The sequence below is a fragment of the Xenopus laevis genome, chromosome 6S (genome assembly GCF_017654675.1).
Source record: "Xenopus laevis strain J_2021 chromosome 6S, Xenopus_laevis_v10.1, whole genome shotgun sequence".
NCBI classification, from domain to species: Eukaryota; Metazoa; Chordata; class Amphibia; order Anura; family Pipidae; genus Xenopus; species Xenopus laevis.
This window is the reverse complement of record NC_054382.1, coordinates 22395569-22409894: the sequence shown is the minus strand read 5'-3', so window position 1 is coordinate 22409894 and position 14326 is coordinate 22395569. Positions and strand designations below refer to the sequence as shown.

General features: G+C 39.3%; 1 protein-coding gene across 4 annotated transcripts; it reads right to left on the bottom strand.

The window, feature by feature from the left end:
- Positions 1-6850: 6850 nt before the first annotated feature.
- On the bottom strand, positions 6851-10261 carry rpp38.S (ribonuclease P/MRP 38kDa subunit S homeolog). Of its 4 annotated transcripts, none has more exons than XM_018268743.2 (2): positions 10131-10261; positions 6851-8054 (listed from the first exon to the last, which is right to left on the bottom strand). In XM_018268743.2, exon 2 carries the CDS (start codon positions 8014-8016, stop codon positions 7177-7179), a length of 840 nt encoding a protein of 279 aa, XP_018124232.1. In that variant the 5' UTR covers positions 8017-8054; positions 10131-10261; the 3' UTR covers positions 6851-7176. The 4 variants fall into 4 exon arrangements, with proteins under 4 accessions (XP_018124232.1, XP_018124231.1, XP_018124233.1 ...); XM_018268742.2 differs by having other exon boundaries at positions 6851-8049; positions 10080-10208; XM_018268744.2 differs by having other exon boundaries at positions 10068-10154.
- Between the last annotated feature and the right edge of the window lie 4065 nt (positions 10262-14326).

The following is a 14326-nucleotide window of genomic DNA, read 5'->3' as shown; positions in this document are numbered from 1 at the left end:
GACCAATCCATGCTACCTGACAATTAATTATTAGATCTTGTACTAAGTTTATGCTATTACCCTGTTATAACTTAAAATAATTCTGTGTCTGGTTCAGTTAAACTATGAAGTATATAATTTTGTATGCACAAACCTACTACAGGTATGGGACCTGTTATCCAGAATGCTCGGGACCTGGGGTTTTCCGGATAATGGATCTTTCTGTAATTTGGATCTTCATGCCTTTAGTCTACCAAAAAATCATGTGAGCATTAAATAAACTCAATAGGCTGGTTCTGCTTCCAATCATAACTTGCTTGGATCAAGTACAAGGTACTGTTTTATCATTACAGAGAAAAAGGAAATCATTTTTAAAAATATGGATAAAATGGAGTCTATGGGAGACAACCTTTCTGTAATTCGGAGCTTTCAGGATAATGAGTTTCAGGATAACGGATCCCATACCTGGATAAGGGCTAAAATGTGACATTTTGAAAGCTGCTATTGTGACAGAACACCACTACCTGTTCTAGAACACTCTTTAATCATTACACACTGAGCACAAACATTTTTTGACAACTGACCTGCACTGCTTCCCTTTCACTTGAATAGGAATAAATTAGAGTAGGGTAGAGGCTTTGATTGGCTTCACAAAAAATCAGAACATGGGGTACCATAACGCAAAGAATAATGGCATTCAAGTAGACCTGTCACCCGGACACAAAAAGTTGTATAATCAGAGTCCTTTTCAAATTAAACACGAAATCCAATTTTTATTTTTTATTAAAGCATTCATAGCTGTTGTAAGCTCATTTAAACATCTCGGCTGTCAATCAAATATTGTCTGCCCCTCCTCTATGCCTTAGGCATAGAGGCGGGGCAGACAATTACTTTCACTTTCCATTCAGCACTTACTAGATGTCACTGCTCTCCCCACATTCCCCCGTTCTCTTCACCATTTAATTGTGTAGCCAGGGCATGGGGATGGACATCAGGTCCCCTATTCTGGTGCACAAACAAGATTCTGAGATGATACAAGGCTTGTCTTAATAACAGTGTCCACAAAATGGCTCCTGCCTGCTTGCTATAATTATGAGTTCCCAGACTGAAGGAAACAAGATTCAAATAATTTATAAAGTGTAAGTAAAGTTCATTGTGCTTGACTAATGTGATAAAATAGGATTTTGAATTTTTTTTGGATGAAGAGTCCCCTTTCAAAAAAAAAAAAAAAAGAAGAAAGTGTATCGCCATAATCCTCCTTGTCTTGTGACATGCATAACACTGGAAAATGCACGGCTGCACGCATACCCAGCTGTCACTAGATATAACAAAGCACATCACACGGACTTTCTAGCATTTACTTAGTGCTTGGGAGGGTCTATTAAAGCAGAAGAAAAGGCTAAAATTAAGTAAGCATTATCAGAAAGGTCTATATAAATACACCAGTAAACCCTCAAAGTAATGCTGCTCTGAGTCCTCTGTCAAAAGAAACACCACATTTCTTTCCTTCTATTGTGTACACAGGGGCTTCTGTATCAGACTTCCTGTTTTCATCTTAAATCTCCAGGGCTAGGGCTTGAGCATGCTCAATTTGCTCCTCTCTCCCTTTTCCCCCTCCCTGCTGTAATCTGAGCCCAGAGCTATGAAAGAGCAGGAAGAGACTCAGGCAGGAAGTGATTTCACATCAAGTTTATATGGCAGCTGCTATCCTAAACAAACAGAGAGAGCTTCTAGAGCTGTTTACTCAGGTATGGTAAAGCATTCTGCAGAATAAATATAGTGTTATAGTATAGTGTTAGCTATCTATTGGCAATAAACTGCTTCGTTAGCTTTCCTTCTCCTTTAATGTAAATGATTACAGGTGATGATTGCTTTACATTCTTCCAGTAAGGATATGTTTGTGCTGATGTCAAAACCTTCTACAGTCTCTTTAGTGTATTTCACAATTTTCAGTTATCTCTTACATCTGTATCCAAAATGAATATGAATGGAAGTGTCTCTATGTACACATGCACATTGTAGAATGGATTCCAAAAGCAGATAAACATTTGGAGTCAAATTAGGCTTGACTTGACAGAAGCACCAAAATCAGAATAAACAAAAACCTGTCCCTGAAAATAATCTGTAGCTAGTGTGTGTGTGTGTGAACACAGTGTACTCTGATATTTATGGCTTTCTACATGGATCCCTCTGATGCCCCCTATTGGCATGTGCAATAACACATTTCTCTGTTGATTGTGGGAATTGATACGTGTAATGGGGAATAGGAACTGGAGCACCTATAAGTGTGTCCGTTATTCGTCTTCTGGCAGAATAACTGATGCCATCATACTTTTAACTACATTTTCTGTCAAATAAATCTGCAATGTTTATATAAAGAATGTATTGGAACATATTTACCTGAGAGTTAAGCTACAGCACAATAAAATGTTTATCAGATAGTGAAAATGAAGTTCACTCTATGTGATGCTTCTAAATAATTCTATGTAAGTAAATGGATCCAGGTGAAATTACCCTGTGCTGAGCTCTGTTTTCTCTCTGATAAATATGCCTGTGTTGGATGAAATAAAACATGATCTTTGGAATGAAGACAAGTGCATGATAACAATCTGCAGAAATCCGTCACATTCTATCTTTGTGTATTCGATTACTTTGGTGCTAAATTAATTCAATATTAAGGGGCTCCTAGGGGTAGATTTAGCAAAGTGAAGTTACAGATCTCCACAGTCCGTACCGCCTCTCTCCATTCATTTCTATGGGATTTCTAAAGGCGTATTTGTCAAAGGGTGATAAGAGTGAAAGTTCACCATTTGATAAATATGCCTTTAAAGGGCATGTAAAGGCAAAATAAATAAAATCCCATTTTTACTTTCTTTAATGAAAAAGAAACCTATCTCCAATATAGTTTAATGTAAAAATGTGTACCGTTTTTATAAGAAACCTGACTGTATTCAGTGAAATTCTCCCTTCATTTACTGCTGTGGATAGGAATTGTCAGACAGTCCCTAACTGCTGAGCAGGGAAACAATCATACTTATGAACAGCAGGGGGAGCCCCCGCCTTACTTCCCAGCCATGCAGAACTCAAGCAGCTTTGTTTATGATGACCCCTAAGCAGCCCAGACCACACTGAGCATGTGCACAGTCTTAGTCTTGCAAAGATGTTTAACAAAGTTACAAGATGGTGACCCCCCTGTAGCCAACTTTGAAAGCATAAATTATTTCTTTGATTAGGCTTGTGGTGCAGTAAGTTCATGTTTATATTTAGTATACAAGATACACCATTTCTAGCCTTATTCTATTTTAAACTTTACATGCCCTTTAAAAATCCCATAGAAATGAATGAACAGACTGCAGACTGTGGAGATCTCTAACTTCACTCTTTCATAAAACTACCCCCTAAACCCTTTAATTCAATAACCTATCAAGTATTTTCCTTGTGCGTTCTTGTGCTCACATAGCTTGCTGTACAGTGACTTTGCTATTTTACTCAAAAGGGAAAAATGTTTGTATTCAGCCTCCTCAAACCTAGAGCTGTCCATTCCCCTTAATGCAGCTTTCTGTTCTGTGTAAAACTTAAACAACTCCTATGCTTTCCTACTTTTTCTGCCTATGCACCATCCCACGTGTGAGCTGTGACAGCCAATCAGGATCTACATGTTTGCCAGTCGGACCGTGCATCAACCAAGCTGGTATTGCGACTACAGAACAATCTGCAAAACAAGTGAAGAGACTTGCATAAGACCGCCCACCACGCAGGCTGTCTCATCAAACAAACTCAAGCTTGTTCCTTAGCTGCAGGTTTTAGGACCTTTAATAAAATACTTATGTGATCTTACAGTGTTTTGCTGTTTTTATTCATGGGAACTAAAATATCTTCCTTCCCCTTTTAACCAATCCTGGTTCTGCATATTCAGCCTACCAGAATGCATTGTGGCATTGACTGTCAAATTATGGTTATCAGATTATAAATTCCAGTTTCTGGGGTTGATATTATGTATGTTGTGACAATAATGCTATTCACTTCACTGCCCTTCCCCACAAAAGTAACATTATACTGCCCAAGAAAAAAAGATGTAAAGCCATCACACCATGGAGAGGGTAAGCCGATCCATATATAACTGTACACGTGAGAATGAATATTGAGATAACATTGGCTGAGTGTATTTGCCTGAAATAACAAGAGCAGGTTCAGGCGAGATGCACCCGAACCACCTTATGTGAACGGTGAGCGAACACTGAGCCCACAAGCCCTTTAACAATAGGATTAGACGGAGATAGATTCACGAATTAAACTCCAGGAAGGGTGCTGGACTCATGTATATATTTATGTAAAGCCATCATTACACATACAAACTAGATGTGTATGTATTTATTAAAATACATGGCACTGACACTGTGCACTCCATGTGAATCATATATAATATCCATGAAAAGAATCATGAATAACAAAAAAAAACGAATGGAGCACTGGCATGAATTTATAAATGGTGATAAAATAAAAATTCCAAACTTTCCTCTTCCAGGTGACATTTCAGCCCCTTAAAGTAACCTTTCTTCAAACAACACACACCTCCGTTGTTGTATCTTTTGAATATGATGGTGCAGTATTGTAAAATGTAAGTTATTGTACCATCAGCAAGGACACGCAACCAAAAGTGTTTGCTAAACAATTCCCAGAACCCCTCAGACAGCCTTAATCCTATTGAGTATAAGCATTTGTACACTTCTAGACAGCAGGCAGGATTGTGGGATCCAAATCTAAACATTACAATTTAACACCACTGACAGTAGAGAAGAGCTTGCAATCCCATGACACCCTATTGGGAAAAAATACAGTGTCTTTTTGTACCAGAAACCATTTAGCATTCCAGAGTCCCACATAAATACACTGGGGGGTCCTGTAAGTTACTGCTCATTACTCTAAATACTGCATATCAGGAACAGAGTATTGGCAGTTTCTATCTCTAATCTGATTAACCACTTTCTGTTATCCATTTATTTAAACTGTACTGCTTGATAAGGTGAATGTTTGCCCCCCTTGACCAAATGGCACCATTATAAGATAAACTGTAGCTAAAGGTGGCCATACACGGAGACATCGCCAAACGAGCGGATCTCTCCCGATATGCCCACCTTGAGGTGGCTTTACAGGTGGTCGGATCGCGGGACCGCATGAACGAACAGATGCGGTCAGTGTTTGGCCACCTTTAGGCACAGATTTATCAAAATGTGAATTTAGATTTTAATAAATAACTCACCCGCATTCTATTAATTCTTACGGGATTTTTATAAGCTTATTTATCAATGGATGAAAGCTAGAACTCACCATTTGATAAATACACTTCCAAAAACCCCAGAGGAATAAATAGAACGTAGGTGAGCTTTTATTTATTAAAATCTAAACTAATATTTTGATAAATCTACCCCTTAAAGGAGAAGTCAACCCCTACGTGCAAAAAATACCCCCCCTCCTGTGTAGACCCTACTCTCCCCCGAGCACATGCCCCTAACTTGTTATTTACCCCTCCGTGCAGGTCCTCTCCTGTTGAGTTCACAGCAGCCATCTTCTCCAGAGCGCTCTTCTTCCTGGATTCAGCGGTGTTTTCTGGCGCATGCGCAGTAGGAGGCATTTGCCGGTGCGGATCTACTACACATGTGCCGAAAGTCACGAAGTTTCCGAAAAAAGAAATCGGAAACTTTGTGACTTTCAGGCGCATGTGCAGTTGGAGGGATCTGCCGCTATGGAGCTACTGTGTATGCGCCCGAAAGTCACAAAGTTATTTTTGCATGTAGGGGTTGACTTCTCCTTTAAAGGTGGTAAGGCTAAAATTAAGTAAGCTTTATTAGAAAGGTCTATATAAATACACCAGTAAACCCTCAATGTAATGCTGCTTTGAGTCCTCTGTCATAAGAAAAACCACATTTCTTACCTTCTATTGTGTACTCATGGACTTCTGTATCATACTTCCTGTTTTCATCTTAAACCTTCTGGGCACAGCCTTGAGCATGCTCAGTTTGATCCTCTCCCCCTCCCTCCTCCCCTCCCTGCTGTAATCTGAGCCCAGAGCTATGAGTGAGCAGGAAGAGACTCAGGCAATATGGCAGCTGATATCCTAAACAAACAGAGAGAGCTTCTAGAGCTGTTTACTCAGGTATGGAAAAGCATTCTGCAGAATAAATATAGTGTTATAGCTTGCACTATTGTGACTAATCTATTGACAATAAACTGCTTCAGTAGCTTTCCTTCTCCTTTAAAGGAGAATTCAACCCTAATGTTAAAAAAAACCCTACCCTACATAGACCCACCTCCCGCCAGCCTAAGTGTTACCCCAGGCAAATGCCCCTAACATTTTACTTACCCCTTGGTGCAGATTCAGGCATCGGAGTTCATGGGCATGTAACCTTCTAAATGAGACCGGCGCTTCAGCAATTTTCATGAGTTTCAGCGCATGTGCAGTTGTTGCAAAACAGAAAATTGCTCCAACTGTGCATGCGCCGCCACATTCCAGAGGGAAGAAGATGGCGCCCGTGAATGGTACCTGAATGTGCACCGAGGGGTAAGTAAAGCGTATGGGCCATTTGCCCGGGGTAACACTTAGGCTGGAGGGAGGGGGGTCTATGGGCGGTAGGGTTTTTTTAACGTTATGGTTGAATTCTCTTTTGAAGTGATGCTGACACTAAAAAATTTATTCCAAAATATTAATCTACATTAAAAGTTACCTATAGGTCATGTTGATCGTTTTTTGCTGATTGTTCTTGTTACTTGAAGTTCTTGAACCTAACTGTTTTGTCAACAGACTCCTGCTGTACAAATATGGCAGCCCCCTCATAGGGGACAAAGGGGGGGTAAGAAAGGTAATGAGAAAGCATCAGGCAAATACCTTTATGTCAAAATTATAAACAGCATTCAAAGATAATGTTATGATAGATAATAAAAAAGTTTAAGTCTTCTGGTGTCAGTATGTCTTTAATGTTTCAGGTATAAACTGTTGAATTCTTGCAGTCTTCAGAACTCAACTTCTCTTCCAAGGAAACTAAACCTAAACTCATATTTTGATAAATCTACCCCTTAATGTTTCAGGTAAAAACTGTTGAATTCTTGCAGTCTTCAGAACTCTACTTCTCTTCCAAGCAAACTAAACCCTTATTTATATGAAAAAATAGACCATTTCCAGCAGGGAGAGCATGGACTCAGTTACTTCTTAACGGGTTTCTTCTTCTTGATTTTCCGAATCTTATTTGGATTGGGTACAATTTTTTTAACTTTGAGGGCTTGTAACTTAATGTCACTCACATCTGTAGTTTCTGCCTCACTTTTCATGTGTTTACGTTTACGGCTGCCCAATGGCTCACTGCTCGCCTCCTCCATGGATTCAGCATCTTTCGCTGAGGATACAGCCTTTTGTAACCCCTTATTTAACCAAGGCAGATTTAAAGGTGGTATCTTGGGAATGATTGACTTCACTTCCTCAACAAAAACATCAGAGTTCTTTTTAAAACCCAAGGCCAACACAGACTTTAACCCAAGCGCGGGTGCAATATTCTCACTAAGACGTGGGATCTGGCACGCTGGGGTTTCACGGCTTATGCTAAGTTCAATGAGGTGCTTGGTGATCATTTCTGGCTTTGCAGATTTACAAACCAGGACCAAGCTGAGTTCATTTTTTTCCAGCCCTCTGGTAACCTCATTAATTCCAATAGCTAGCTCCTTGCGAAGGTCATTCCGTGTCCAGCCTGATTTCCCTTGATCCTCTTCAACCTCTTTGCTTGCTGTTGCCTCACAACTTTCTTTCTGAGTTTCTGCTTTTTCACTGCCAGTTCCCTTTGTCGTTTTTACTTGTTTGGTTTTCCGAGGTTTCTTTGCCATTTCGATCTTTTTTAGGCCAAGTTCCTTAAATTTATCAGTTAAAGTTTTTAATATGAATTGCATGTCTTCCCCTAATGCAGTATTCCAGGCAATTTCATATGGGTTGTTCAGTGTAGTCTTCACGATAATCGGCTTGGATTTGGACCCTTTTGCACCCTTAGCAGCCATAATGTAGGTTCCTCTTTGGTCTCCTAGTTGTCACTGCACTAAAGAAAATGGAAAGATTTAGAGAACTTTAGTTTTATTGCATCCTCATTAAAATATAAGAACAGTGACATTTTTATTATCTATTGCTTAGGTAGGACAGCCTCCTAAATGCTTGAAAATCCCCACTAGAGTCCATCTGTGGTTGTATCTGTCACCATAATGCAAACTCCCTTTTTTAAGGATGTTGTGCCCCATACTGAATTTCCATTTTATGTCTTCTCTGTGTCTTTACACATATAACTTTGATATAATTGTATGCTGAGAGGTGACAGTTATTACATATTTTATTACACTTTTGGGGGCCTTTCAAAGTGGAAGAACAGGGGATAAGTTAGGAAGCCTGTCCTTAAACATAAGCGGCTATGGAGCTGAATTCATAACTCTTGACACCTAGGTAGTCATTTCATAAAATCTTGAGGAAAATACATTTGTTTCCTGGAGGCATGCCCAGGTATTCCTTTGTTGGGATGTTTGAGTAAACATTTAGCATAAGATAGAACAGTGGTCCCCAACCAGTAGCTCCGGAGTAACATGTTGCTAACCAATCCCTTGGATGTTGCTCCCAGTGGCCTCAAAGCAAGTGCTCATTTATGAAATTCCTAGATTGGATGAAAGCTTTAGTTTGATAAATACGATGCCTCCTGTAGGCTGCAGAGTCCACACAGGGGCTACCAATAGCCAATCACAGCCCACAACTGGCACCACCAGGTAATTTGTGCATGCTTGTGTTGCTCTTGGAGTTTTTTTACATTTTAATGTGGCTCATGGGTAAAAAAAAAAAAAAAAAGGTTGGGGACCCCTGATGTGGAGGGTGATATTCTGAAAAAAATTACAGGTGGTTTTCATTTTTTATTATTTGTGGTTATTAAATTATTTAGCATTTTTCATTCAGCAGCTCTCCAGCATGTAATTTCAGCAATCTGGTTGCTAGGGTTCAAACCTTGCATTGATTTGAATAAGAGACTGGAATATGAAAAGGAGGGATTCTGAATAGAAAGATAAGTAATAAAACATAGCAATAACAATACATTTTTAGTTTTGCAGAGCATTTGTTTTTAGATGGGGTCAGTGACCCCTATTTGAGGGCTGAAAGGATTCAGAAGAAGAGGACAAATAATTAAAAACTATAAAAAAAACCAAAAAAAACAAAGACCAATTGGTTAAAAAAAAGGCTGAGGATCCCTGATGTAGAGGGTGATATTCTGAAACAATTTACAAGTGGGTTTCATTATTTATTATTTGTGGTTGAGTTATTTAGCATTTTTATTCAGCAGCTCTCCAGTAAGTAATTTCAGCAATCTGGTTGCTAGGGTCCAAACGATACATTGATTTGTATAAGGGTAGAACTGCGCGGATGACTTCCATGTGTTTTCAGTGGATCCGACGTGCTGTTCCAAAACGCAGGCGTCAAGTCGGATGCGACGATAAATAAGGTAAGAAATACAAATGTCGGATCTTGTCACAGCGTTCATCCGATGCTGCGACACCACCATCCGACATTGCTATAGATTACCGTATTTTTCATCGCATCTGACTTGATGCCTGCGTTTTGGCGCAGCACGTCGGATCCACTGAAAACGCATAGAAGTCGCCCGTGTAGTTCTACCCTTAGAGACTGGAATATGAATAGGAGGGATTCTGAATAGAAAGACGAGTAATAAAACGTAGCAATAACAATACATTTTTTTTCGTTTTGCGAAGCGTTGTTTTTAGACGGGGGGTCAGTGACCCTCATTTGAAAGCCTGAAATAATTTAAAAACTATAAAAAAAGACCAATTGAAAAGTTGCCTACAACTGGCCATTGTGTAACATACTAAACGTTAACTGAAAGGCTATGAAACTAAATATTAGCCCCCAAGGAAACTTTTAGAATGAGGCATTTTTATTTCCATATAGTGAAAGTGATCACAGGCTCTGTGTGTAATTAAAATAACACATCTACAATATATGCAGTATTAACAAAATGTAAGCAAAAAAAATAAATGTAAGCAGCTGTAAGGTAAAACCTCACTACAAAACTTGCCGTTGCGACAGAGAACAGCGATCACTCTCTCAGCCTCTTTCCTTTACTCACATGTCAAACAAGAGCGTCACAGACATGCGACCACCAATCAATAAGGCATGCTTCCCATTCCAGAACGAGGCTTGGCTTTCTGGCGCTATGCGATTACAACATGCTTCATTCGGGTGCTTCCAGATCCAGAACGAGGCTTGGCTCTCTGGCGCTATTACAACAAGCAATCTTTGAGGGACTGTCAGTGTATGAGGCTGCGTTCCAGGTCAGTGAGTGACGTTACGTCCCGCAGTCCTTGGAGGTGCCGTGCAACAAACACGGGAGTGCTTCTCTAGCAATGGCAATGGGCGGAGGGTGAATTTTTAATTTGGGGAGGCTAAAGGTAGTCACACACACGCTGACTTCATGCTAATTGTTAATGCTGAGAGAGTGAAAAAGTAATGGCACTATGAAGCATGGAGTCCTAGGTAAATGGCCTAAATAAGTGTAGTTGTTTAATGGGGTTCTTCACCTTCAAATTAACTTTTAGTAAGATGTAGAGAGTGATATTCTGAGACAAGGTGCAATTGGTTTTCATCTTTTATTATTTGTTGTTTCTGAGTTATTTAGCTTTTTATTCAGCAGCTCTCCAATTTGCAATTTCAGCAGTCGGGCTGCTAGCGTCCAAATTCCCCTAGCAACCACGCACTGATTTGAATAACAGACTGGAATATGAATAGAAGAGGGCCTGAATAGAAAGATGAGTAATAAAAAGTAGCAATAACAATAAATGTATAGCTTTACAGAGCATTGGTTTTTAGGTGGGTCAGTGACCCCCATTTGAAATCTGAGAAGGCTAATAACTAAAAAACTATAAATAAACAATGAAGACCAATTGAAAAGTGGCTTAGTATTGGCCATTCTATAACATACTAAAAGTTAATCAAAGGTGAACCACCCCTTTAATTTTAGTAAGTTTAGTGCCAATGTTATATCCAGCGCAATCTACATTAGCGAATGGATAATGGCATCAGCATCATATTATGCATTGATGGTAATGGGTATTGCAAGCCTAGCACATTTTATTGAGAATCAGCGGACACTGGAATTGTAAATGCCGTATTTTATATTATGAAAAAAGCAGTTTGCGCTAGCGATATGTGGTCTGAGATTTACAAAAGACCAATTTTCTCTGAGAACCAGGCAGTACCACAAAGCCCAATAAAATATGTGGTTTACAACAGCCCCTCTGGCATTTCTTTGAATATCCAGGTTGTTAATTCAGGCTTGGCAATGTTAATTATGGAAACAGTTTATACTGACATTTCCAAGCAGATTATATCGGAGAAGCAATGGATACTGGCATCCCTACCATGTTATACAGGTCTCAGACTTCATTTCTATGCTTAAAGGGATACTGGGGAAAAAACATTTTTTCAAAATGAATCAGTTTATAGTGCTGCTCCAGCTAGAGTTGCCACCCGGCCGGTATTTTACCGGCCTAGCCGGTAAAACACCTGCCAAGGCCGGGGCCGGTATTGCAAATTTACTGGCAATGCAATTGCCGGTAATTTGAAATACCCTTTAAAAAAGCCCCTGGCCTGCCCCCAATTAAAAAATAACTTACCTTTTTTCCAGCGCTGTGCGATGTTGCTCCGCCCCTTTTAGCGTCACACTGCGTAGCTCCGCCCCTTTTGGTGCCCACCCCCCCACTGGCCGGTAAAAATTTTTAATAAAGGTGGCAAACCTAGCTCCAGCAGAATTCTTCACTGAAATCCATTTCTCAAAAGAGCAAACAGATTTTTTTTATATTCAATTTTGAAATCTGACATGGGGCTAGACATATTGTCAATTTCCCAGCTGCCCCATGTCATGTGACTTGTGCTATGATAAACTTCAATCACTCTTTACTGCTGTACTGCAAATTAGAGTGATATCACCCCCTCCCTTTTCCCCCCAGCAGCCAAACAAAAGAACAATGGGAAGGTAACCAGATAGCAGCTTCCTAACACAAGATAACAGCTGCCTGGTAGATCTAAGAACAACACTCAATAGTAAAAACCCATGTCCCACTGAGACACATTCAGTTACATTGAGAAGGAAAAACAGCAGCTTGCCAGAAAGCATTTCTCTCCTAAAGTGCAGGCACAAGTCACATGACCAGGGGCAGCTGGGAAATTGACAATATGTCTAGCCCCATGTCAGATTTCAAAATTGAATATAAAAAAATCTGTTTGCTCTTTTGAGAAATGGATTTCAGTGCATAATTCTGCTGGAGTAGCACTATTAACTGATGTGTTTTGAAAAAAATATGTTTTCCGATGACAGGATCCCTTTAAACTGTGTCATGGCTATGGCCTCTGCTAACCTGAATGTCACACATTAATATATATTTAAAATTCTGCAATTTGACAAGTGTGGGATGTAACTGTTTTGGGGACCATCTGATAGCAGATACAGTGCTACGCAATATGTTGGCGCTATATAAATACATGTTAATAATAAATAATAATCTGATACTCGTATGTTAATGATACTGTGATAATATACTGTGATGGGGTATAAGATGGTAAACTGGGCAATGAGACAAATAGATTTCTAGGTGTCACTGGGTTAGGAAGGCATTACCTGAACATTACAGCAAAACAGTGGATAAAAAAAAATACAGGTTGATTGGCGAAGTTGCACTTCTGTTTTCAGAGCATACTGGATTAAATGTTTCAGACTAATAGTTTGTGAGATTTATGAGTACAGGTATTTCTTTGATAATGAGTAAATTTATTGTACAGGTATGGGATCTGTTATCCGGAAACCCCTAATCCAGAAAGCTCCGAATTACAGAAAGGTCATCTCCCATAGACTCCATTTTAATCACTAATCCAAATTATTTTTAAATGATTTCCTTTTTCACATTAATAATAAAAAAGTGCCTTTAATTGTTTCCAACTAAGATATAATTAATCCTTATTGGAGGCAAAACCTGCCTATTGGGTTTATTTAATGTTTACATGATTTTCTAGTAGACTTAATGTATGAAGATCCAAATTACGGAATGATATGCTTACCATGGGCTGGAGGGGGGGGTCAATTTATTCTGCACAATGGGGCAGGCTGTTTGATGAGTCAGTAGAAGGTGTGTTGCCTTTCTGGATCAGTGGAAACATTATGATAAAGGATAAAATCAACAGACAAAGCATTTAATGCGTTTCCAAAGGGACCTAGTATTTGGAATGTTATGTATTTCTGAAGCTGTCTGTGCAAATGTTTTTCAAATGTTTTGCTGAGGCTACTGGATAAACAATGTAGATTTTGAGCACTAGGTGGCGTCAGTCTTGAAGCTAAATCCACTGAAAAAAGATGAATGGTTCCTGTCATTCAGATATAGGCCTGTCTTACAGCAGCAATCAAGGAAAGTGCTTTTATTTTAAACTGCAGCATACCAACATTTTTTGTTTACTGCATGTTTTACATACTTCATGTGGTTTATTAATGTACTCTTTTTATTTAACTTTTTTGGTATATATATTAGGAATTCAAGGGCATCATAAGTTAACTATTTACAGTTGGGGAGTTAAAGGAGAAGGAAAGGTTAAGCTTTATTAGAAAGGTCTATAAGAATACCATGTATTCAAAAGTATACAATAGTAAACCTTCAAAGTAATGCTGCTCTGAGTTTTCCCAACATCTAGAAAACAGAAAGAGTGACAAATAGGGATGGGCGACAAAAAGATAGTGACAAAAAGATCTGGCGCGCAATTTTTTGGCCATGCCCATTTTTGTCACCACACCCTAATTACCATTTTCATTACATAATTTGGCAGGTTATGAAAGCTTGAACACATTTCTATTGTTTTTATATGTTATTACAGTTTTGCAAATGAAGGTGAATTGCCCTGTGAGCTGTGAGCTGTAAGTTCTTATCTTATCAAACTGTTACAAAAGAATGTCGAGCATCTATTCTGGGCTGTCTGCCAAGACACAATTAAGTTAGATACTTTGTATATGTTTCTGGCTGTTCAGTGCAGCAGATCAAAGAGAAACTCGGGATTTATCAGTACAAATCGGTGACAGCGGGTTGAGCTGTCAAAAGCGGGACTGTTCCGCTCAAAACGGGACAGTTGGGAGGTATGCATTTCTTTCCTTCTATTGTGTACACATGGGCTTCCGTATCAGACTTCCTGTTTTCAACTTAAACCTCCAGGGCTAGGGCTTGAGCATGCTCAGTTTGCTCCTCTCTCCATCTCCCTTCTACCTTACCTGCTGTAATCTGAGCTCAG